This window comes from Peromyscus maniculatus, chromosome 11 (assembly GCF_049852395.1).
Source record: "Peromyscus maniculatus bairdii isolate BWxNUB_F1_BW_parent chromosome 11, HU_Pman_BW_mat_3.1, whole genome shotgun sequence".
Classification (NCBI taxonomy): Eukaryota; Metazoa; Chordata; class Mammalia; order Rodentia; family Cricetidae; genus Peromyscus; species Peromyscus maniculatus.
In genome coordinates this window covers 92,131,907-92,158,437 of record NC_134862.1, presented here as the reverse complement: position 1 = coordinate 92,158,437, position 26,531 = coordinate 92,131,907, and the positions used below count along the sequence as shown (strand labels likewise).

General features: G+C 42.8%; 1 protein-coding gene and 1 pseudogene across 6 annotated transcripts in view; one reads left to right on the top strand and one right to left on the bottom strand.

Annotated features, from left to right (window-relative positions):
- Taf1a (TATA-box binding protein associated factor, RNA polymerase I subunit A) overlaps nucleotides 1–22,018 on the bottom strand; it is a 30,372-nt gene extending 8,354 nt beyond the window's left edge. Inside the window, exons 1-7 of one of the 6 annotated variants that reach the window (XM_006988610.4) lie at nucleotides 21,779–22,018; nucleotides 20,169–20,304; nucleotides 15,008–15,177; nucleotides 12,912–13,025; nucleotides 10,669–10,867; nucleotides 6,302–6,432; nucleotides 4,747–4,905 (exon numbers count right to left, since the gene is read on the bottom strand). In XM_006988610.4, coding sequence (XP_006988672.1) covers nucleotides 4,747–4,905; nucleotides 6,302–6,432; nucleotides 10,669–10,867; nucleotides 12,912–13,025; nucleotides 15,008–15,177; nucleotides 20,169–20,292 — 897 coding nt within the window. In that variant the 5' untranslated portion in view covers nucleotides 20,293–20,304; nucleotides 21,779–22,018. Of the gene's footprint in view, nucleotides 1–4,746; nucleotides 4,906–6,301; nucleotides 6,433–10,668; nucleotides 10,868–12,911; nucleotides 13,026–15,007; nucleotides 15,178–20,168; nucleotides 20,305–21,444 lie in introns of all 6 variants that reach the window. The other 5 variants (XM_006988608.4, XM_076548137.1, XM_042258772.2 and 2 more) reach the window with 5 other exon arrangements.
- LOC107402667 (small ribosomal subunit protein eS8 pseudogene) lies at nucleotides 780–4,706 on the top strand (annotated as a pseudogene).
- Nucleotides 22,019–26,531: the final 4,513 nt, after the last annotated feature.

Here is a 26,531-nt window from a genome sequence, read left to right as displayed (position 1 = left end):
TCCTCCTGACTACACACACACACACACACACACACACACACACACACACACACACACACACACACACACACACACCGCTCTTCCCACCAGGCCCCTACAGACCTTTCTGCACTTTCACCCCTCACTTGCACTTGACCCTTTACCTTTGACCCTGATCCTCATTTTGCTACGACAGACCTTAGACTATCGACCATATTCTTAGCTCCCAATACTTGGTTTCTCAGAAGGAAAAACAGCATTTCTCTCTAATTATTTTCTCTTAAACCTAAGTGTTCAAGCCTGTCCCTCTGCATCCCAGCATTTGGGAGGCTGAAGAAAGGCTGGAGCGCAGTAGGTAAAGATGTGCTTAACATGCTGGGGGGCCTAGGTTCAGGAGGGGAGGGAGAGAATGCCTACACTCAACACACACACCCCTGCCTAACTGTTCTTAGAAAGGCAAAATAGGCATTCCTCACAGATGGTAATAAATGGCCAATAAGCACATGAAAAGATGCTCCACCATGACTAGTCATTAGGGAAACACAAGTCTACACTACAGTGAGACATCATTTCACACACACTAGAACAACTTATCATCTGAAAGCAAGGGGTGGGATAAAGAGTTGGCAAGGATGTGGAAGGCCTGCATCTCCTCTGGTCCTAGCAGGACACAACCGGGACACAGCTGCCCTGGGAAGCAGTTTGGTGATCCCTCCAAATGTTCCGCAAACAATCCGCATCTCATCCAGCAGTGTCACCCCTAGGTGTACACCTAGATGACTAAAAGCAAGCACTCAAACATGCCCACAGCAATCTCCCCCACGGCACTCCTGACCACCGTCAGACAGGACCCAAGCGCGGCGTCTGTCAGCAGGTGACGGGGCCAGCCAAAGGCGTTCTGTAGGCTCAGTCAACACTCAGCCTCACAAAGAACGGCAGCTCCGACCCACTGCAACCTGAGGGACCACGGAATTAGAACCGCATGAAAGACAAATGCTGTGTGACTCTGCCCTAGAGGAGGTATCTGGACCCGGCAGATTCGTTAAGACCGGAGGAGACAGATGTCCAGGGTTTCAGAGAGGCAGTAACAGTAACTTACTGACTAATGCGTACAGAAACTATGATAATTAAAACATCAGAAACTGGTGATGACAGCAAGAAATTAAGTTCTAATGTTAACTATTACTTAAGGTGAAAAGTTTTGATATGTATATTTATCACGATAAGAAAATTTACAAATACTATATAATAACTCCAAACATGAACTATTTTGTAATCAATTTATCCAACTAATATACCAGAAAGTAAAATATTTCAGAAAAAAAATGAAGACCTAGAGACATGCCATGTTCCACTTGGAAACCTCAACCTCATTTACATGTCAATTCTTGGGGCTGGGAAATGGCTCAGTTAAGAGCTTGCTGCTCTTTCAGAGGACCAGAGTTCAGTTCCCAGCTGCCACATCAGGTGACTCACCAGTGCCCTCTTCCAGGCACCTCGGGCATCTGCACTCATGTGCACAGCCCCACACACATGCAGTTAAACAAAAAAGAGTGAAAGGAAAAGAAGGCAGGGCTGCGTTTTAGAAACCGGACCATGAAGTTTTGCGCTTCCTCTTTCCAGCCAGTGCCAAGTGACGGGCATCTCTTGAGACAACGGGCACCATTGCCGCAAGACTAGGGGTAGGAGAAAGCCCTACCACGAGGAGGCGGAAGGATGAGCTGGGACAGCCTGCTGCCAGCACTAAGATTGGCCCTCATGGTATACACACAGTCCGAGTTCACAGAGGCAGTAAGAAGTACCGTGCCCTAAGACTGGATGTGGGGAACTTTTCCTGGGGCTCTGTGCGTTGTACTTGCAAAACAAGGATCATTGATGTTGTCTACAATGCATCCATAACGAGCTGGTCTGCACCAGGACCCTGGTGAAGAACTGCGCTGTGCTTATCGACCGCACACCACACCGACGGTGGTATGAGTCTCACTATGCGCTGCCCCTGGACCACAAGAAGGGGGCCAAGCTGACTCCTGAGGAGAAAGAAATATTAAACAAAAAACGATCAAAGAAACTCCAAAAGGAATATGATGAAAAGAAAAAGAACGCCAAATCAGCAGTCTTCTGGAGGAGCAGTTCCAGCAGGGCAAGCTTCTTGCCTGTTTTGCCTCAAGACCAGGCCAGTGTGGCCGAGCAAGTAAAGTATCATTCTTAGCTCATGTAACAAAGGTGCTTATTGTTCTATTTTATACACACACACACACACACACACACACACACACACACATACATATATATATATGGTGCCAGTTCTTTCAAAATTGATCTACAGATTCAAAATCCCTCCAAGACTTTTGTTTCTATAGCAACATACTGATTTTTAAATGTATATAAAAAGTCAAAGGACCCAGAAAATGCAGAAAAAAATTTAAAATGGGCAGATTAATATAATTTTCATGAGATTCCAAGACTTCTTCAGGTACAGTGACCATGCTAAATATGTATCATCAGGGCCAAGCGATCTTAAAGCTCTCAATGGAGAAGACAAGCCTTTTCAAGAAGTAGTGCTAGACCAGCCAAGCAGAGAAAAAATAACCCTGAATCTTACACCTCACAGTACACAAAAATAACCCATCATAGACCTTTAGCATAAAACCATTCAGCATATCTAGAAAAATGAAACATAAAAGGGAATCATTAGTTTGGAAGGCCAAAAATTTCTCAGATAAAAGGCACTAAGCCATAAAAGGAAAGTGAAATTTGGACATCATTAAGATTTCTGATCTTTGAAAGATACTGATAAGAAACAGAACACAAAGTATTATGTATATATAATACAGAGAGGCATAGAGAGAAACATACTGTGGTGGTTTAAAAGAAAATGGCCCCAAAGGGAGTGGCACTATTAGGAGGTGTGGCCTTGGAGGAAGTGTGTCACTGTGGGGGCGGGCTTTGAGGTCTCTTTTCCTCAAGCTTTCCTCAGTGTGACTTTCAGTTGACTTCTTATTGTCTGCAAGATGTAGGACTCTCAACTATTCCTACAGCACCACGTCTGTCTGCATGCCACCATGCTCCCCATCATGATGATAAGGGACTAAACCTCTGAAATGGCAGCAAGCCACCCCAATTAGATGTTTTCTTTATAAGAGTTGCCATGGTCATAGTATCCCAAACTAAGACATACCACACTCACAGTGGTACAGTGGATGCTTAGAACAGTGAAGGAACTCAGTTCAATCCCAGCACCACGAAGACTAAAAACAAAACACAGGCAAGCAAAGAGCCACAGGCAAAAAAGGCCTACAAATCCATATCTAACAAAGGAATTGCATCTAATTACATAAAATCTCCCCAGTTGGTAATAAAAACACCACCAAGAAATACACAAAATATCTAAACAAACTGTTGACAAATAAATACAAGGAAATAGTCAGCAGCCCCCAAAAGATGCTCAGTATCAGTCAGGGAACAGCGAATCAAAGTCACATGAGACCCCAATACAGCACTGCAGTGGCCATGATCCAGTCTTCAGGACGGAGGCAGGGGAGCTCGAGACTGAACTTTATCCACAGACAGTAGTGGTGTCAACAGCATAGTTTCATAGATGGTAAGTAAGGACTCTCCTTACTTAGCGATCCCATTTTTAGGTGGCTAGCTACCCAAGAAAATGAACAAAGACTTACATATGTCTCGGCACATGACTCTTAACAGTGAAAGAATGAAAATAAGGCCTGGTACTGTAGCTCAGTGAGAGAGAGCGTGCCCCGAGTTCACTCCCCAGCACCACCAAGCGTGCGTGTGAGCCTCATGCGTCTCCTCGTCCATCAAGAGATTTGAGTCATGACTAAAGCCCATGCTCAATAAAGTACCTACTCTGCAAGCATAAGGCTGAGTTCAGATCCCCAGAACTCACACGTCAAGCAGTGCATGCCTATAAACTTAGCAGAGGGCGGCTCCCTGGAGCTCCCTGACTAACCAGTTTAGCCAATGAGGAGTGCTGGGTCCAGCGAGGACCTGCTCAAAGGGGGCTCACTTCTGTGCCTGCTGGCTAACATCAACTGTGAAAAATAAGTGGCGAGCAACAGGAGGACACACCACCAGCTCTGACCTCTCCATGCATGCACACATATGTGCACATGCATACATTAGTCACACCATAGCATGGAGAAAACTAAAAATACGCTAAGCAAGAGAAAGACAGACAAAAAAAAAAAAAGCAAAAACTATAAGGTTGCATTTATATAAAATTTCAGAAGAGGTTTAAAATAAATCGACCAATGGCTGCCTGGCACAGGGGCATGTGGGCGGGCTGGTATTTAGGGGGTTAGACAAGGACTCCTGAGTCCTGCAGAAGTACTCTTGAGGTTCATTATCATGGCGGTTCTGTGGATGCATATACTCATTAAAGTGCAACCAAGTATGAAAACGATTGCCTGTAAAGTATGTCAACTAAATCTCAGTACAGGTGATTTTTCAGAAATATCACTGCAGCGTTTTCCAAGCAGAGTGAGAGACTTTCTCCTCAGGAACTGGAGCTGGAGCTCCCTCCTAAAGCCCAGAGGGAGCAGCGTTCTCTGCTGACCACAGTACACCACTCATACACTGCTGTTTACTGTTGTTTTGTCTTTTGGTGCTGGGCATCAAACCCAGGGCCTTGCATACGCTAGTCCAACGCTCTACCACTGAGCTACACCACCAGCCTGCCGCCATTTTCTAAAGGTGCCGCGATGTAAGGAATGCCTTTCTCTTCAAACACTCGGGAAGTTCCTGTACCTTAAGAACACTTATCAGTTTCGCTCTCGGTGCCTTCTCTCTCTTGAGAAATTCGTATAAGTAGATGTGGGCATTGGGGTTTGAGGGGAACTTTTCATCATACGCATAATTGGTGAGTATCTCTCGGGCTCCGTCTTGATCACCGTAGAATTCTAGCATCTGTATGAAACAAAGCACGTCTTAGGTTAATTCTGTGCAGTAACTCCACAAAGAAGCTACAAGCTCACTGCTAAGAACAGCGAAAGTGACAAACACCGCAGAGCAGACAAGAGCAACCCTCACTCTGCTTTTCTAACGTTCCTACAGCTTCCACAAGACAGGATCAGAGGGCTACATGTGGTCTCATGTTTTCCCTGAATTTGTTACTGGAAAATGTAGACCCCTAATGTAAGAACAAGATATCCACGTCCCCAAAGTAGAGAACACTAATGACCAAGAGTGTGACTCAACTGCCTTAACACCCTCTTAACTTCAGCATTGAGGAGTACAAAATAATTACATCTCCTACTTTTGAAGCGATTCACAGATGAACTAGATTATCTTCTGATAGCAAAATGGTCACTTTAGCACCAAGCAGTGCCCAAGCCCCCGGTTCTTCGGCAAGGACTCTGAGATACGGGGGTAGCTATAAAAACTTTCTAAAAGCCACTTTTTCCCTCTCCCCTTATAATGTGATTGGTCCAGATTTTTCCCACTTCCCTTCTACATGGCACCAAATCTTTGGCAATGATTCTGTTTTTACATTATGTTCAACAATAAAAACGCAGATGTGCCAGTCACAATTATATCACTAGGCAGAGGTATCTGGCCATGACAGGTATATTTATTTTTCTCATCAATGCCACCAAAAACTTCACAGAAACAACTAAAAGAAGGAAGGAATTAGCCAGGTGGTGGTGGCACACGCCTTTAATCCCAGCACTCAAAGGCAGAGGAGGGCGGACCTCTTGAGTTTGACGCTAGCCTGGTCTACAGAGCGAGTTCTAGGACAGCCAGGGCCATACAGAGAGACTCTGTTGGGTTAGTTCAGAGGGTCAGAATCCATCAAGAAAGAGAAGACATGGTGAAGGCTTAGTCTGTGAAAGCGTGTGGCAACTACTCATCACATGATACTGACCAGGGGAGGATGGAAACAGGCCCCTCCGTGAGTCCCACTTCCTCCAGCCAGGCCCTACCACATAAAGGTTCCACAATCTCACAAAGTTAGGGACCACCAGCATTCAAGCAACTTAGTCTTTATAGGACATTTCACATTCAAACCATTAAAAGGTTAGCCAGGGGTAAAACTAAACAAGACTAACTTACATAGCATATTAGTAAGCAGGAATTATTTAGACCAAAAAAGAGAAACTTTAAGCATTTCTTCTATTAGCTTCCTTCTGATCATATGACAAAAATCAAACTAACACAATCTTGTACTTTTGTTCTTGAGAAGGTTCTACTACAAATGTAGCCCAGGCTAACCTGGGGCTCAAGCCTGCAGCAATCCTGTCTCAGCTTCTCAGCACTGGGACTACAAGCACATCGCCACCCTGGCCTATGAAAAGTGACTTACCTCCACATAACTCTTCACAAAAGGATCCCAAACCCCAGGAGTTTTAAGCAGTGCACTGATACTTGCAGACGTCTTGCAGCTCTGGCTGAGCATGTTTTGGGTTTTTGCCGTATAAGCATAATCATCCTCATCTGCTCAAACGTAAGAGAGTCATACATTCATTTAGAGAAGCCAAAAAAAGTTATTAGAGAAGCCATAAGCAAAGCTCCAGCCCAGGTGGACGGTAGTAAACGCTAACAAGTATAAAGAGAACTAACCTCTTATGGAATGCCCAACTCCCCCACAGGGTATTGGCAACCCTGAGTCTAGCCACCTCAGAAAAGCCATTGTACACCACACCCAAGGGTAGTTAAGCAGCTGAATATCAACTAATGTAAGCATGAAGATCCACGCTCTAAACCAAACCAATGCACAGTGATCAACAGAGGTAGCAAAGACATGACAAAGCTCAATAACGCTTTATGTCATAAAAACAGGCACCAGTCTAGGAATAGAGGGACTCACGCCATCTGAACTTTTTAAAATTTCTTAAATTTAATTAAAAAATAGCTAACAAGCTTGATGAAATCTGAGAAAAAGACAAGGCATCCTTTGTCATGACTTCTGCTCACTACACTAGGTTTTCATCAGGGTAATGAATCGAGGAAACGCAATGACTCTAGACTGAAAGGAAGAAAAGTTATCTCCATTCAGATGACATGATCCTGGTACACAGAAAGCCTTAAAAAATCCATGAAAAACTCCTAAGAGCTGGTGGGTGGAGATGGCTCAGTGGTTACACACACTAATTGCTCTTACAGGACCAGGGTTTGATTCCTAGCACCCACATGTTGCTCACAACCATCTATAAATCTAGGCCCAGGGGATCTGATGCTCTCCTCTGGCCTCTGCAAGCACCAGGAATGTATGTGGTGCAGACATACATGCAAACAATACACACAGACTTTCATTTTTAAAAATATTATAAGCATTAACAATTCCTTAAGATCACAGGACATAAAACTAACACACACACACAAATAGATTATGTGATGGAGCACAGTGGTGTACACTTTAAATCCCAGCACTTGGGAGGCAGAGGCAGAAGGATCTCTGTGAGTTCCAAAACCAGCCTGGTTTACATGGTGAGTTCCAGACAGTCAGGGCTACATAGACCCTGTCTCAAAAAACAGTGGACAGCAGCTCCTGAGGATGACAATCAAGGTTGATTGACCTCTTATCTCCACATTCCCAATGACAAGTACACACTCATATGCACACATATACACACTCAAAGAGCAACAAAGGTAATACTTAGGAATAAATTTATAAAGATATGAAAAATTATACTCTGAAAAGTAATATTGTTTAATAAATTTGAATGTAAAGTTGCCTCATGTTTACAAAGTAAAAAACTACTGCTAAAGTTCATCCATAATCCTATAATCCCTATCAAAATCACAACAGCTGTTGCATAAGCTGACAAGCTGATATGAATGATTTCACAGTTCATGACAATACAAGGGGCTGAGCAAAGTCTAAACAATCTTTAAAAAGAGCAAGGTTGGAAGATGCATACTATCATTTCCAAACTTATTACAATGTACAGTAATCAAAACTGTATGCTACAGACATAAGGATTAACATACATAGATCACTCACCAGAGAAATCAGAGCCCCAAAATAAACCTTTGTGATTATGAGCAACTGATTTTCAGTACAGCTGACAAGACAAATTTAAAAAAGGAACGCTCCCCTCCGCGCTGCCCCCCCCCCCAAGACAGGGTTTCTCTGTGAAACAGCTCTAGCTATCCTAGAACTCGATCTGTAGACCATGCTGGCCTCGAACTCACAGAGACCCTCCTGCCTCTGCCTCCCAAGTCCTGGGATTACAGGTGTGCACCATCATCATCTCCTGACTAAAAGGAAGAGTTTTCAAAAAATACAATCAAACAACTGGACAGCCACATGCAAAACAACAGGGTGGATTGTTACCCATCTTATGTACAAAAAAGTAACTCAAAATGGATTAAACATCTAAATATAAGGACTAAAACAGTAATAGACTCTTACAGTAGACATCCTTGTAGATCTGAAGTCTACAACCAATTCTGCCGGTGCCCATGTCAGAGGAGCAAAGCAGCATGTGGCAACTGAGCTTCAGGAGTTTGGTTCACCAGAATGCAAGGCACTGATGGGTGAATCCCAGATAGGCAAGGCCCCCAGGGCTTCAGCTACAGAACGTCTCTTGCTACTGTGATGCCTTTTAAATGTTTGTTTAAATGTTCTCTGGTATATGGCATGATGTGGATGGGTGTGGGGAGATCCCCACTGCCTCTAATGTAGTGTGATTATCTCGTGGAAATATCCCGTTTTATTGGGCATTTTCACCTGTGGATTATTATGAAGATGGTTTCCTCTTAAGATGAACTGTTTAATTGAAGTAATGATTTTATACAATAATAGTGTTAGTTTAAATAGGATTTTGATGATTAAGGATTTCTAACACATATAGTAAGATTATGATAGAGGTTAGGTTAGTGGGAAAGTTAATATAGGTGAAGGTAAGATAGAGTGTTGCCCCTGCCCCTGAAAAGTAGGGGCTGCAGAAAGACAGAACACAGGAACAAGGAAGTGTCTCACAGCTAGGACTTAGGAGCTTTCCTTGAGGAGTCGAATAGACTTCGGTTCAGGTTCAAGATTAAGGAAAATGATCTAATCCCAGGTGTTAGGCTAGCCAAAGTTCTTTTAATCTTTATGTTGGAAAATGTGTTCATGGTTTCAATGTACATCATAGCTTTAAAAAAAGCTTTAAATAATGACTTCATGTAACTAAAAAACAGAGAATTGGAAGATTAATTAAGATAATTGGACAGAACTCTAAAATATGAAAAGTAATTAGTAACTGTTTTTCTGGCAATTATAAAAACTACCGTCTACGTGAACGGTTATGGCTGGAAGGCCCTGATCTGTGAGAAGTCTAAGAGAAATAGCTGACTGACCTCATGCTGTCATTAAGCACAGCTCTGCTTACTGCCCTCGTGGTCACCACCTCGTGGTCACCACCTCCCTCCTCATCTATGGGTTGCATGAAAACTCTCGGGGGTCTCCGGCCCCTCACTGGGCACTGTCACTGGTATAATAACAGTGACTGACATTTTCCAAGCATTGCTGCTGAAGCAGATTAATGATTCAACCCCCACCTTAGGAAGAATTTAGACATGCAGAATTGTTAGTAAGGTTAGGTTAAGATGTTTTTGTTAATGACTTTGAGGCAGAAAATCTTGGGGAACAATTGAAAGCTTAGAAAGACATACTTAATAGTTGAGTGAGGGACGCGTTGAAGTCATGAACAAAAGCAACGGCAGCCTGGCTACTGCGCCTTTCTTGCTAGGATGTGTTAGTGATTCTATCTATCAAGTTGACATTAACTAGCCAGCTCAGAAGTGATTACTAGTTGAGAGAGGAAGCATTAAGAAGACACATGGGCACAGCTAACAGGTTAAGGTGAGAGCAATGACAAGTTCCCTTATCTGTGTGGTGGTTACAGGGATGGGAACTGTACATGTGTTCATTCTATACTGTATGTGTTGAATTTCATAAAAGGTTTGAAGCAGAGTTAGTCTTTCAAAAGTTACAGCTAACAGAAGCACAAAATGATACTTCAAAGTAAAAAGGCACACTGATTCTTTTCCCAGTAGCTGGGTGAGTTAGTTTCAGTCTGTGCTTAGAAATGAGACCAAAGCCAGGCAGTGGTTGCACATGCCTTTAATGCCAGCACTGGGGAGGCAGAGCCAGGCGGATCTCTGTTAGTTCAAGGCCAGCCTGGTCTACAGAGTGAGATCTAGGACAGGCACCAAAACTACACAGAGAAACCCTGTCTCAATTAAAAAAAAAAAAAAATGAGGTAAGCAAATGGAAACCGTTTACTGGCTTAAAGTTGTTATTTACATTTCTTCTTACATGTGGTACTAAAATGAGCAAGTTATTTCATGACTATTTGGACTGGTATTTACCACTCCTTTGGATAGATAACATTGTACTTTTCTTTCTGCATGCAGTTGATGGTTTATTCTGCAGTAGATTTAGGGGAGAATAATGAGAGGAGCTTTCAGAAGATCTTTAACCTTAAGTGTCTTTAATGAAGAAAACAAAACAAACAAATAAAAATAAAAATAAAAGCATTTCTGCCCATACAAGCCCAGTGCTTGCTTGAATTTTTGAGACAGGATCATGTAATACAACCCACCCTAACCTCAAACTCAAGATAGCCTCAGCCTCCCAAGAGCAATGTGTCTTCCATCCCATCTGGATGAGCTCAGTGGTCTGTGTAAGCCACGCTGCCCTGCCGTCCCTTCACCAAAAGAAAGCTGACTATGGCCACTCACCAAGCTCTGACAGCTCCATCTTCTTTTTGGACCAAGTGTAGTACTGTAAAAGCCCTTTGTAGGCCTGAACAAGGTTGATCAACACTTCCTGAGAGGACGACTTTTCCCCATATCTCCATGTCTCTGCATCGCTGAGATTTCTATTTGCATCCTCAAGCATTCCGTGATGTAAAAGATACAATGCATGTTGTAAGGAGATCTGCACCAAAAAGAAGAACCCACTGTTGCTAAAGTCAGAACTATTAGTCAGAAACCCCAGGAAAGGTGTAACATACACTGGCCTAGTCCTGAAAACTATGCAGTAGAACCTTCAAATAAAAGTGAAAGCTCAGCTGAGCGGTGGAGGCACATGCCTTTAATCCCAGCACTCAGGAGGCAGAGCCAGGCGGATCTCTGCGAGTTCAAGGCCAGCCTGGTCTCCAAAGTGAGTTCCAGAATAGCCAGGACTACACAGAGAGACCCTGTCTTGCGAGCGAGCGAGCAAGAGAGAGAGAGAGAGAGAGAGAGAGAGAGAGAGAGAGAGAGAGAGAGAGAGAGATGAAAGCTCAGATAGTGGTATAGTCTATACTCTGTCATTTACATTTTTTAATCAAGCAAAGAAAGACACTGTGAAACAACTAACACTATGTAATTGAGAGTATCAGAGTACAGTGCAACACAGTGAGAGAACTGGGCAGAGAAGCCACATTGTAGCCTGAACTAGCTGCTCACTCCATACTTCACCTGTTGTCAATGACCCTTCAGAAGAGGCTGCTCAAGATAAATGACATAACCTTACCTGCTTGACCTACAGTAGACAACAGCCTAACTAACAACTTCACACACGTCAAATATGCTCAGAAAACATCCTGCCAAGGAGTGCTGAAGAATGGATTTAGTTTAAAGGGAAAGAGGATCCCTGAAAGGCAAAAACAACCACCATAGAGCTGGGTGTGGTGGCCTCAGCTGGAATCCCAGCACCAGGAAGGCTGAGTAGGACTGTGAGTTGGAAACTAGCCTGGGCTACACAGCAAGGCTTCGCCTCAAAACAATAAAAAGTGTGGGTTTGGGGGGAGCGCTAGGAAGATGATTCAGTGGATAAGCTATGCGGAGAAAGAGTGAGGACCAGAGTTTGGATCCCCAGAATCCACAGAACAAATTGGTAGGCATAGGAGCCTGCCTATCACCCCGGTGCACAAGAGGTGGATACAGGATCCCAGAGCAAACTGGTTCTCCAGATTAGCCGGCCAGAACCAGTTAGCTCTGGGTCAGCAAGAAACCCTACCTCAATAGATAAGGTGGAGGATGATCAAGAAAGACTCCCAGTGTCAACATCAGACCTCCAGACTTAGACTTACACACACACACACACACACACACACACACACACACACACACACAAAATTAGAAAATTGAACAAGTTAAAACAAAACCAAAAGCCAGAAATGCACATTTTATGCTTTGCATGCTGTGTGGTTTCTCTCATATTTACTCAACTTGTGGCCAAGTTCTTATACAACTTTATAGTCTTGAAAAAAATTAACAACAGATTATTTATAAAATTACTAAAGAATGGTATTCTTTTAGTTAGGAGTATATAATAGAGAAGAGGCTGTAATACTGTCGGATGCTCTCAGTCCCTTTTGCAAAAAAACTATTATTAAAAGACAGGAATTCGGAGAGAATTTATCCAAACAGCAGGAACGTTACAGCATTTGAACAAGTTCAAGTTCCTACTTTGTTTCACAGTTTGCTTTTTTCCAAAAATGCCAGCTTGGCTCAAGTCAGTTCAGCAACCATGTGAGGACTGGCTGTGTCCACAGTGAGGACCAGCCAAATCTCTGAAGGACTGGGTTTGACAGCCAGAGACAGACCAACAGGGTTCCGATCTGATCACATGGAAGGTGGCTGGAAACCAGAAATGAGCAGTCCGCACAGTAGTGTTCTCCCGTCTCCTTTACCCACGGGATTTAACTATTTTCCATGATTTTCTATCTCAGCATTGATACAGGCAATTAAAATAAACACACATTAAAAATATAAAATCTGGGGCTGGAGAGATGGCTCAGCAGTTAAGAACATTGGTTACTCTTCCAGGGAACCCAGGTTCAATTCCCAGCACCTACATGGCAACTCACAACTGTCTGTAACTCCAATTCCAGAGGATCTGACAGCCTCACAGACATACATGCAGGCAAAACACCAATCAGTGCTCATAAAATAAATAAATGATTTTTAAAAATATATAAAATCTACATTCTCACCTTTAAATAATTCAAGACACCAATATTTTTCATCCGGTCGGCAAAGCTATTAAAAGTCTCCACATTGCTTCTGGGGTGATAAAATAGAATTTCACTTCCAAGCTTCCAAATGATCTATCAAAGCAGAAATTAGTATCAAAACAATAAATCCTTACCTTATCCAGTTTCTTCCTACAAAACTGTGCTTGTTTTTTCCTGTTTATAACATTTAAAAGCACCTTATGCTTCCTCTCCATGGAGACCACCACTGCCAGACTACCCTTCCCTGGCAAACCTGCGTTCTTAAGTAGGTGGTCATCGTTACATCTCAAAATTCTAGTGTATTGGTGACGTTTCTGTTGCTGTGACAAAACACCATGACCATGGCACTTAGAAGAAGAGTGTATTCAGGCTCACAGTTCCAGAGGGTTAGTCTGCGATGGAGCACAAAGCCACGGCGGCAGCAAGCTCACATCCTGAAGGGCAAGCATGAAGCAGTGATCTCTACGCTCTGAAAGCCCATCTCCAGTGACACGGACTTCCTCCAGCAAGGCTGGATCTCCTAATGCCCCACACAGTGGCACCAGTGGAACCAAGCCTATGGGGGCATTCTCACTCACACCACTACCCTAGGTAAGAATAAGAGTGCCATTGTTAAATCAGCGCTCTCGAGAAGGCACCATTAAGATGCATATTCAGCGTAAACTTAAAAATCAGTATGAAATGGTAAATCAGAAAACAGGTTCCTACAGGGCTAACTCATCTTCAACCCTCCAAGCGCAGACAGCAGACATGTCCACGCTCCATGAACTTTCATCCACAGAGTGTATGTGCTATGTACTTAGGCTGTCAATCGAAGAATATTTATCAGAAAAGACAAATTGCAATGAAATACATGTCCTCAGGCCACATTTTGGTGACAGAACTTGAGCTCTTCTTTTCTCAGGGAGCAAATGTCTATTTCTCTTTCAACCGAAAGTAGATGAATAAAATCAGGAGTCTCTAAAAGTAAGTTGCCTCTGCCTCTCTTTCCCCTGTGGGGCTATCAGGTGTGCATCTCCACATCTGGCTTTTTATACACCAGGACATCAGGAGTGCTGGGCAAAGGACAGGGATGGGTATGCGAGTGAAGTCACTGGAAGAGGCCTCAGGAGGGTGGCAGTGGCTGAAGAAGACCCTTCCAAGAAAAGGAAATGAAAGGGAAAGCGTTTGCCTCCCCTGCTCCACTGAAAGCAAGGGCAGTGAGGCTAGAGAAGAAAACCCAAGGTAAAGAAATGGGGTCAGACAGGCAGACCAGGAAGAGGGTGAGCTCAACCCGAGGACGTCCACAGCAATCGGAGGACGGTGGCGGGTGCTCCAGGGAAATGGAAAGCCACCAGTGTTCTCATAACCAACCACGGTTTCGAGAAGCCCCGTCTCCATCATCAGTCAAGAGGGAAATGCAAATCGTAACACAAGCAAATTCTACTTCACAATTCGAAGTATCAAAAAAAAAAAAAAAAAAAAAAAAAAGGCATGGTTGCTCGTGCCTCCCAGCCTCAGGAGGTTTAGATAGAGGCCTGCTGTAAACCTGAGTCGGAGGCCAGCACAGTATCCAGATCAAGACTGCCACATAAATAAATAAATAGATAAATAGATAAAAAAAAAATAATAAATAAATAAATAAATAAATAGAAATAAATAAATAAATAAATAGAAATTATCAATGAGGATGTGAAAAAATTAGAACATTTAATATTGCTGGTAGAAATATAAAGTGGGAAACTCCTTTTGGTAAGGAGTCTGGTAAAACCTAAAGAGATTAAAGGTAGTGTTATCATATAACCTATAATTCTACTCCTCAGTATATACCAAAGAGAAATTAAAGCAAGCACCATGCAAAAACACATACATGAAGTGTAGAGCGAATCCACTGATGAGTGGATGTATGAAATGGTATTCCATACAATGGAACCCTGACAGTGAAAGGAAGGAGTGAGCCGGGCGTGGTGGTGGACACCCACCACCCCAGGACTCGGGAAGCAGAGGCAGGGGAAACAAAAGGCCTCTGTGGGCAGAGCTAGACGCAGAACTCCCAGCAACCGGCTGCGTCCAGCAGCCTCGCGGCGGGCGCCTACCTCAGGGGCAGCCTGCCTCTTGTAGGTGTCGGAATCCTCCAGGGTCTGTAGGTAACTGTGCATGTACTCCGCAGCCCGCTGCCACTGGTGCTTCAGCAGGGCTTCGTGGATAAAGCTTAAACACGCGCTTGTCGTCTGAGTAAAATCCCTCTTCCTCTTCCCTCCAGTCACTGCAGCAATGGACAGAAGACGGATTACTCCACTGACTCCAATTCAGCTACTCAAAACCTTAATAAACACAAGTTTTAACAAGGGCAGCAAGTGCTATGACCCAGCCTATCCCAGTATCAAGCCTACTAACTTAAACTCTGCCATATAATGTTAGTTTTAGTGGTCTCCTGACCCATGATGGAATGTTGACAAGTAGTCCTGGGTGGATCTTACGCAAGGAGCCACTGTGCTATACATTCGGTCTTTCCATACTCTTGAAATGAGCTTACGTAGAAACTCAAAGGAGAATCTGAAAACCAAGCTGGACACAAGGGCACTGTAATCTGAGCACTAAAGAGAATGAGGCAGGACTGTGAGTCCCAAGACTGCACTACATAAGGGAATTCTGCCTCAATAAATATAGTAGATAGCCTTGTCCTACCAGGCTCCCTGTATCTTTTAAAACTGATTGTTCCTTTACTAAATAACTTGGAGAGAACCTTCTAAAGGAACAGGCCCCAGTATTTACAATGGATAAAAGTCACCAATGCTGTCCTAGGGAAATATGGTCTTATTACCCACTAATGTTCAGAAAACTCCAAGTGAACCTTTTTTGTTTAAGGATCAAGTTTCAGTAATTCGGTAATAGTAAATGAATCAAGATCCACACAGTTGTAAACATTAGCATCAGCTAGGTCTGTGAAGTACTGACACTCTCGGGGTGACAGTCCATGGGCTTAGTTACACTATTATATTACAGAAGAGACAAGTTAGACTGGTAGCTCCTTCTCCCTTCTACCGGTCCTGTTTGGCCAGCAGTCTTGTTTGTTTGTTTGTTTCTTTCTTTCTTTCTTTCTGTTTCGTTCCTGGTTTCCTGGGACTCACATGGCCCAGGCTGACCTCAAGCTCACTATGTAGCCAGTACAACCTGGGACTCTTTCTGCCTGGTCTCCCAAACACTGGAGTTGCAGGTGTGCACAATCATCCCTGGTTCCCGCCTAGTCTTCCAGCTAGACCCCCTTATGTAAGCAAGTACAGAGACCAACAGGAACCACGAGAAGATACTTTTCAAACAATCTGGGCAGGTCCTGGAGAGACGGCTCGGAGGTCAACATCACGTGCTGCTCTTAAAGAGGCCCTGAGAATTCAGTTCCCAGCACCCAGGCAGCTCACAGTCACCTGTAACTAACATCCAGATCAGGGAATCTGACACCCTCTTCTGGCCTCCATGGGCACTGCACTCACACGCACAAACCGAAAGACAAACATACATATACACATAATAAGAAATAAAAATCTTAGGGACTGGAAAGATGGCTCAATGGCAAAGACGGTACTTGCTGCTCTTGCAGAAGACCAGGTTTGGTTCCCACAGCCACATGGCAACACACATCTGTGTCAATAACTCCAGGGAATCCAACACTCTCTTTTGGCCTCTGTGGGTACCACATACATAGTACACACACATACATAAAGACTCATATACATAGAAGCCAAAATAAATTTAACACAGTAAAATTTTCTTAAATGTAAACAGCCAGGACAGAGGCTGCAGCTCAGTGGCATTACAAGCCACCTGCGAGGCTCTGGATGTGATCCCAGCATGCCCATAACAATCGGAAAGAGCACAAGGTCAATGTGTGTATCTGTGTCACCTAAAACTGATCTTCTAGAGAACTATGCCCGTGCTCAAGGCCTACAGTCAAAATGCACATAATACTTGCAGGCAAAGACGAGGCTTACAAGTGAATGCCTCTTCACATTGCCCCTTGCAAGTCAGATGATTTCCAAAATCTGTCTCGTCAAAACCAAAGAGATACTGCTAACTTTTTTTTCCTGGAACTTGGAGATCTGATAGCCTCTGCCTCCCAAAAAGGAGGTGCTGTTTTAACAAAATCTCAATTGTTCAATTTTACCAATAAAGACTCGGGAGCCAGATGCTGGGGTGAAAGCCTGCTAGCTCAGAGAGGCAGAGGAATCACCCAGCTGCCCTTCCTTCTCCGCTGATGTCCCAGAAGCCCCTTTTCCCTACACCGTCTCAAACTCAATGTCCCTCCCTTCCACCTCCTGTGCATCTCTCCGTCCTCCTGACTCTCCCTTACTATGTTTTGTTTTTTGTTTTAATAATTCTGTGAAACAAACAACAGAATTGATGTTAAATCTTTCCTCCATAGGGGAGAAAAATAGAGAACAGTCAAACTGTGGAGCACACCTGTAATTCCACTGTGGCTAGAAAACTGAGTCTCCCTGTGCTACAGCAAGACTCTGCCTCAAAACTCAAGTGATCATGCCAGGGGAAGGGAGATAAATACAGAACAATTACCCATGGATTTATAATGCAATTGAGGAAAAAGTGATACCCTTGTCTATTTTATTGAGATAAAATACAAATTAAAATTTACTCTGTTAAGTCTGAACAATCTCTCAACAAAGCTTTTATGTTATTTTGATCAATTGTATACAACCAATAGTTACAATGTCTCAAGGCAAAAATAAAACTCCTAATACAATATATGAGACATTAAGAGTATATATATGTAGTGATATATACTGTCTCCAAAAAAGCAGTATTCTAAAACTTCCATCTATTAAAAGCTTTTTTTTTGTTTGTTTGTTTGTTTTTTTTTTTTTGAGACAGGGTCTGTCTGTGTAGCTTTGGTGCCTTTCCTGGAACTCACTCACTCTGTAGCCCAGGCTGGCCTTGAACTCACAGAGATCCACTTGGCTCTGCCTCCCGAGTGCTGGGATTAAAGGTGTGCACCACCACCGCTTTTTACTATCTGTTATCATTTAAAATTTTCTGTATGCTTAGATTCTACCTGATTATTTTAAAAGTAACATAACTCCATTTTAAAAATCCATCACAGGGTGAAAGTTTTTCACTTGCAACTATTAACTTACAAAACAATTTATATGACACCTTAAAACTGTCAAGACAGTTTAATAAGTACTGCAAGACAGCACACAGATCATATTCATATTCATAGGGTCACGTAAGTTACAAACATGATAAGGACCGCAGCCCCTCAGCGGGGCATGGTGGTGCACATCTACCACTCCAGCAATCGGGAGACAAAGGCAGGAGGATTGCTGTGAGTTTGAGGCCAACCTGGTCTGTGCAGCAAGGTCCAGGCTAGTCAAGGCTGATGAGCAAGACCCTGTCCTGAGGAGGGCTGGAGGGGGAAGAAGACAACAGCACAGGCCAGGGACTTCTCAGACCATCTAATGCGTACTCCAAACACCCAGGATCCTCAGCCTTGATACTCACATGGGCCTGAAACTAGCAGTACTGGAATTATCTGAAAGCTAATTAGAAAGGGAGATGACAGAAACAAAAGGAAGAAATGGAGACTGCTGTGCCTCAGCCTGCATTTAGTAAGAACTACACAAGCTGCTTATATCACAACAACTCCAGGCAACCAGCCCACAAAACTGGCAAGTAATCTGTTCAAATAATTCACCTAATGGGAGACTGCTCTCAGGCCAATCTCCACCTACCTCTTTATGGTTAAAAGTATAGGATTTGAGCCAGTGGTGGTGCACGCCTTTAATCCCAGCACTCGGGAGGCAGAGCCAGGTGGATCTTTGTGAGTTCGAGGCCAGCCTGGGCTACCAAGCGAGTTCCAGGAAAGGCACAAAGCTACACAGAGAAACCCTGTCTTGAAAAACTAAAAAAAAAAGTAAGTATAGGATTTGAGATCAGACAGAACTGATTTGCTTCCTTATATCATTACTTAAGAGTTTAATTTCTTTGCAATTTCAGTGTCCTCACATGAAAAATGCCAGTGCACACATTTACTGAGGACTAACTTACAGGGAAATATAAAATCAAATGAATTTTTCTTTTTAAATGGAGCTAAATCCAGGAGCCAAGAAAAGCATCAAGAGCAGTAGGAAAAGTGCTGGTGTAAGTGTTTAAAGTCTGACACATGCAGCACACAGATCCTGGCCTCTTTCTATAGTAAGTGTATTTCAAGTCTGACACATGCAGCACACAGCCTCTTTCTATAGTAAGTGTATTTCAAGTCTGACACATGCAGCACACAGATCCTGGCCTCTTTCTATAGTAAGTGTATTTAAAGTCTGACACATGCAGCACACAGACCCTGGCTTCTTTCTATAGTAAGTGTATTTCAAGTCTGACACATGCAGCACACAGCCTCTTTCTATAGTAAGTGTATTTCAAGTCTGACACATGCAGCACACAGATCCTGGCCTCTTTCTATAGTAAGTGTATTTAAAGTCTGACACATGCAGCACACAGACCCTGGCTTCTTTCTATAGTAAGTGTATTTCAAGTCTGACACATGCAGCACACAGATCCTGGCTTCTTTCTACAGTCTTACAGAGGTTAACCCATGAAAAACCTTGTCTGCATCTACATTAGATTACAAATGAAGAAAAACGCTTTTTAAACCTATTACATCAGTTCTATAAGGCATTATTTCCATTGAATTCAACAGAAATTTCCTTAACATTTCCTATGTATGTGCTCCTCCGTGAGAGACCACATTTTCTTCATCTGTAAGTCCTTAGTATTTTGCCAATGCCAAAGATACAAGTGCTCAGTAAAGAGGACCAAAAATTTAAAAATAAATATATATCTATCATAATATAGACTCTGTATTAGTTTAAATGCAAAAAAAAAAAAACTAAAAGAAAAAAAAGAACTGATTTCTTATAACTTCCTTTTTGTCTACAGCTGTAAGAAAGAAAAAGAGAAACCTCCCATCTAATCTTAACAAGATAATCAAACATCATGGTTCACACCTGTAATCCCAACACTCGGAGGTCGAGGCAAAGGAATAATCATGTGTTCAAAACTAGCCTGAGCTACATTCAGTGAGTCCCAGGCCAGCCAGGGATAAACAGCACCCTGTCCCAACAACAACTAAAATAAACTGGGGGGCGGGGGGCGGGAACTAACTAGCTTGGTTATTCATTTTGTATCTGTCTTCAATCTCAGTACTTCCTTGCACTAGAGCGAAAGGCTTCGACGCTGTCCACTTACCTACAGTTTCTACACGATTCTGAAGCCACGGGAAGTGCATTCCTGGATTAGAGAACACAGAAGTTTCTCTCTTGCCATTCTCTGCCACAGCAAGCTTTGTCAATTCTTCCCCGAAATCGCTCATATCTAGTCAAAACTGAAGAGTACCAGTCAGCTTCAGTACATGCTATTCCACAGGCAACTGAACAGAAAAGTAGCCATCTTTTCTTCTAATAAATATCACCTGAGCAGCAGAACCCATTGTATCTGATAGTTCTTTTAAAGTAACAGTTGAATCTGTTCAAGTCCTCAATAGCCCAAACTAAAGTTCCACTTAAAAAAAAGACGACGACGACGATGACTGGGGACTAGAGAGACGGCTCAGCAGAGCACTTGCCGCCTTTCTAGAGCACCCATGTGTAACAGTTCATGATCTTCTGGAACCCTAGTTCCAAGGCATCCAATGGCCTTCTTCTCAACAGGCATATATGTAGTGCAATGACATGCAAGCAAACACTCATACACGTAAAATAAGAATCATTTTTAAAATCCATAAAAAATAAAGACTACTGTAAAGCTATGTATCAAGTACATACAAAAATGAGACATCCTGATTACAAAGTAAAAACCTAAAGCTGCAGAAAGAAATCGAAGAATACATACCAACACAATATAACAAGTACAATAATAGCAGTAGCTAGTATTTACCGGGACTTAACTACATACTTAACCTATAAATTAGCTAATTTAATCACAGCAGCAACCTTGTTTTCTTCCACCTCAGGAATGAAAACTGTAGGACTCAAAGTATGTAATGTGACCAAAAGGAGCGGAAGACAAGAGTCTAGGAAATGCAAAGCACACCGACTAGCTGGTATGACGAAAATGGCTAGGAGGTGGGCAGGGGACCGTGGCAAATAAATGACTCTACCAAAGTAGCCATGAGCCACTGAGCTTGCATTTACCTGTCAAAAAGCTCAAGACCCCTGTTCTGTGTGTCTACCGAGTATTGAAGCTTCCGGGTACTACGATTTAGAATTCCACCAAACTTCCCTCCTACATCACCACCCTAGTTCCGGACACCGTCAGACTTGTCCAGGATGAATGCACTGGTGTGACGTTTGTCTGTCTGTCTGTTTTCTGCGGTGCTGGAGAAGGAACCTGGGGCCTGTGCCTGCTGCCAAACAATTTCTTTTTTTAATACTACGTTTTGTTTATTGTTCGGGGTGAGCCACCGCGCCCGTGTGGACGTCAGCGGACAGCTTACAGGGGTCCTTCCACCATGGATCGAACTCACTTGGCTTGACGGTAGTGGCTATTACCTGCTGGGCCGTCTCCCAAGAGCTGCCTCAAATTTTGCTCCTCAGCCTTCAATCCAGATTAAGCCTTTTAAAAAAGCAAACTCAACCGTTCGCCGCAAAAGCTTGAAATAACGCCTGAATGTGAAATCGACCCACCACGTATGGTAAGGAACGCAAATCCTTCTGAGGTTCTCCAAGACTCAGACTGGCGTGGTGGCGGTTGCCACGGTAACCAAAACTTCACAGTCCCCGAAACTCAGGTTCCCAGAACCCAAGATTGCAGAAAGTCAGGAGGAAATAGCAGAAGGGAGAGGCAGGATGCTCATGTACCTCTTCCAATTGCCCTGGGAGCGAAGGGCGCACCGACCCCACGGGTGGCTACAGCCCGGCCGCAGAGTTGGCGGGTCCCCACGCCGCGGACGCCAGAGAAAACCCTCGCCGGAAGCAAGAGTTAGCCGGCGCTTCCTGTGAGCCTGCGCAGAACCAGCCCGGCGGGCAGTCGGGGAGCGTGCAGGAGCAGCCGCGCCCCCACCTCGTGCTTGCCTATGGGAAAGCGGCGGAGCCTCTCCAGCTCCGGGGAGGCCTCGGAACGTGACCCGGAAGTGGATGGTAGCTTCCGCTTTCCCATTGGTTTGGCTCAGATTTACATCTTGGTCTGTGCCAGCCGGAAAATGGAAGGTTTCCATCGCAAAGTCGAGTGTGGAGTGTGTGTGTGTGTGGGGGGGGGGGGGGGGGGGGGGACATAGCCGATTCTGATTGCTGCTTTGGAAATTATTTTATTACAAATTTTAGCATCCGATTTAAGTGACTTGCTGCCTTCACAGCTTGAGCAAGAATCCATTTTTCCTTCTCAACGTGAATTGTTCTAGGGATCGGCCTGGAGTTCACTTTCAAGAGGGACAGTGACAGCCATGTAGTAATTATGGAGGTGGATAGTGACATTGTTAAGCCGCGTGAAAAGGGGGGAGGAGTTTGGGAAGATGACCCTGAAGAATGGCCAGAGATATATGGAAAAATACTACTTGAAGGACTGATCTACTTTGGCTTTTGTTTGTTTTTTGAGACAGGGTTTCTCAGTGTAGCTTTGCGCCTTTCCTGGATCTCGCTCTGTAGCCCAGGCTGGCCTCGAAATCACGGAGATCTGCCTGCCTCTGCCTCCCGAGTGCTGGGATTAAAGGCGTGCGCCACCACCGCCCGGCCTGGTTTTTTGTTTGTTTGTTTGTTTGTTTTGTTTTGTTTGTTTTTTGAGACAGGGTTTCTCTGTGTAGTTTTGATGCCTGTCCTAGGTCTCGCTCTGTAGACCAGGCTGGCCTCGAACTTACAGAGATCTGCCTGACTCTGTGCGCCACCACTGCTGGGCCTGACGGACTGATCTGATAATGGACAGATTATCACAGAGATGTGAACAAACATTAATGAGTAAAAGCTAAAGGGAGGCCACCTTAAAGTCATATTCAGTTAAGGCTACATAGATCAAAGTATGGACTCCTCCAAAATTCTGAATTTACTGCTTGAGAATAGAATCTGTGTATCATGGAAATTAAAGAGTTTGTACATAGTTTTTTAATGCTACAGATATTTTATTCTATGTTTTCTTCATAACCAATATGCAGTAGCCATAAGCACTGGAGAAAGGTTCTTTATACTGTTGTTGTATCATTAGTCTTTGCCCTTAAGCTTGTTCTTTTTGTTGTTGCTGTTTTTGTTTTACTTAATTTTGGGTTTTTCTAAGACCAAGTTTCTACAAAGCCCCTAACTGTTCTGGAAATCACTATGTAGATAAGGTTGACCTAGAATGCATAGAAATCCAATAGAATTCATAGAGTTCTGCCTGCCTCTGTCTCCCAAGTGCTGGGATTAAAGGTGTGTACCACCATGCCTGGCCTTTAAAACTGTACTTTATAACTACAGGCAAAGCTAAAATAAATGATGATGTGGCCAAGGTGGGGTGGTCACACACACTAAGACAGTAATTAGCTTGTCATTTGGAAGCTTGGTTCATCAAAATGAACTGATTTTTTTGTTTGTTTGTTCATGCTCATAAAAATAGGGGGAAATGTTGGGCGGTGATGGTGCACGCCTTTAATCCCTGCACTCAGGAGGCAGAGGCAGGTGGATCTCTAAGTGAAAGGTCAATCTGGTCTACACAGTGAGTTCCAGGATATCCAGAGCTACAAAGAGAAACACTGTCTCAAAAAACAAACAAACAAACAAACAACAAAAACCAATGGGGGCGTGTTCTGATCTCAAAGTTTTCAAACATCTCTTGATATTAGGAGATAAAAGTGAGAAAATCCACTATCTTTATATTCCTTACATACCACTTCCCTTTCCCACAGTACAATTCTGGATGAAAATGTGTTGAGAAGGAGCATGCACAAAAGCTTTCTAGACTCCAACCTAGAATGTATGTTACAAGAGAGAGGAAAATATTCTCACAGTTGCTTTTCACCAAGGGAACAACTTAATAATGGTGATGAGCTACATTTTCTAAAAGCCTTGGAGGTGTCTTGGAAAATATTATTCCCATGAACCTTTTATATATAAGAACAAGCTTCACATAAACAGTTGAAAAACATCATCACCAATAAACTAGACTAATAGTGTCGGTTAAAAGAGAAGATGACAAAAATAAAAGCATAAAGACAAAGCCAGCTTGCATGGTAGTGTAAAGTTTTATCCAATTATAGCTTCCCTGAAATACATGGGTTAGGAACCTACACTAGTCTGAGACTTGGAAAAAGACTCTTAAGAGGCACTTCAATTTTTCCCTCCTTGTTTGGTACCCTGAGCCACTATGGAAAGAAAGAAGCCCAGGCTAGTCTTCTGGAGAGAGATGGTAGATGAATAAAGAGCTCCTAGTATACTAGCATCATAAAGAAAGCACAACCATCATTCAGTGCCTTGGTTCTAGACACATGAAGAAGATGAAAAGGTGGTCATCTCAGATTTTAGAGCAGTTATTGGCTGGAAGCAATCACATGAGTGATTCCAGTTCAACAACAGGTGTAGTAGAATCAAGCTAAACCCTACATAAACTCCCAATTCAAACTAAACAATAAAATGGTAGTTATCTTCAGGCACCAATTTTTGGTGGGTGAGTCTAAGAAAATACAAGGAATGTGGTACTATATCAATTCTAGCCCTGGGCTTTAAGATGCCTTACACTTCTCGCTTATTGTGAAAGAGGACTCCAGTCAACAAGTTTAAGATACATGACTGGATAATTTGAATGAAATACAGGTCTATTCCAATCAGTTTAGCCACCACAGCACAACTAACAGATGATGGAATGAAGCTATTTTAACCCAACTCATAGCTGAAAAAAGTCGTGTGAGTGACCCCAGCCAGTAACTCATAGAATAGAAGACCATTCAGCTAAGTCCAGATAAGACATAGAATAGGGAGAAATAAGTAATTTTGTTAAGCTACTAAATTTATTACATAGGGCAGAATAAGTGTTGATCTGTTTCCACGTGGTGAGACAACTTTAATTCTGGAGTTCCCTTTAGCATTGCTAGTAGAGAAGTCCTGTTGTTATTGTCTAAGTTTTTATTTCAGTTTTGGAGACTATTCATACTGGACTGGCAGATTTTTTTCTTTCAGCGCTGTAAACCTTCCTGATGACTTTTAGTCTCTTTTCTGATTAGATTAAACGTTAACCATTTTTACTGATCAGTGATGTATCATTTGTCTCTGGTTGCTTTCAATTTTCTCCCCATTTGATTATTTATAGATAGCAGTATACTGATCTCTGTGTGAATCTTTTCATTAAATTCATATATACACTGAGTCTTCTAGACCTATCAGTTTCTTCTTTGTTAATTTGGAAAATTTTTTGCCTCAAATAAATTTCTGTTCAATTATGTCCATGCTTTCAAACACTTGGAGAACTTCTAAGTATATATTAGTAATACCACTTAGTATTAAGAGATTAGAATATAATTTCTGCTCAGTTTTTTTCTGATCATTAGACCTGATAATTCCTATTGGTCTGTCTTCAAATTGACCCTTTTTTGGTTGGCAGTGTAAAACCTTCTGATAATCCTGTTTCATTATTTTTTCACTTAAAATACTGTTTCTTATTATTTGAATTTCTTCTTTTTTCAAAAGAAAGTTTCACTTATATGTTGATATGCCCTATTTGTCCATTATAACTATGCTTCCACTAAGTGTTTGGAGTCTTTTTTTTTTTTTTTTTTTTTTTTTTCGAGACAGGGTTTCTCTGTGTAGCTTTGCGCCTTTCCTGGGACTCACTTGGTAGCCCAGGCTGGCCTCGAACTCACAGAGATCTGCCTGCCTCTGCCTCCTGAGTGCTGGGATTAAAGGCGTGTGCCACCACCGCCCGGCTATTTTTGGTTTTTCAAGACAGGGTTTCTCCATGTAGTTTTGGTGCCTGTCCTGGATCTTACTCTGTAGACCAGGCTGGCCTTGAACTCACAGAAATCCACCTGGCTCTGCCTCCCAAGTGCTGGGAGGAGTAATTTTTTTTTTTTTTTTTTTTTTTTTTTTTTTTTTTGAGACAAAGTCTCACTTTGTAGCTCTGGCTGTCCTGGAACTCACCATGCAGACCAGGCTGGCCTCAAACTAAGAAAGATCTGCCTTCAAACTCTGGAATTAAGGGTATATGCCACTACACTCATTTATGGAATAATTTGAATCTCATTTCAGTCAATTCTAATATGTGGGTCATGTCAGAGATGTCTTATTATTCATGGGTTTTTTCTTTTAAAATTCTGTCTTTCTAATTCTTTGCAATCTGATAAGGTTTAATTCTATTGTGAACATTTATAGATTATAGGGAGGCTATATTGCTTTTTCTAAAATGGATTGTAGTGATTAATGTTATTTCTCAATCTGATTGCATTTAAAATGCCCAGACAGAGAGTATCTGATGGTGTTTCCAGAGAGAGTTAATCATCAAGGCTCTCAATTGCTGCAAGCCGAAAAAAATATATGAAGTAGGATTTCAGCTGATTATGACAAGCTAATATCTGGAAGAAGCCAAAGGCCTTCCAAAGGTCAAGCTGAGGCTCAAGGAGGAGAAAGACAGAAACACAGGATAGCTTCAGGAGGACCTGGA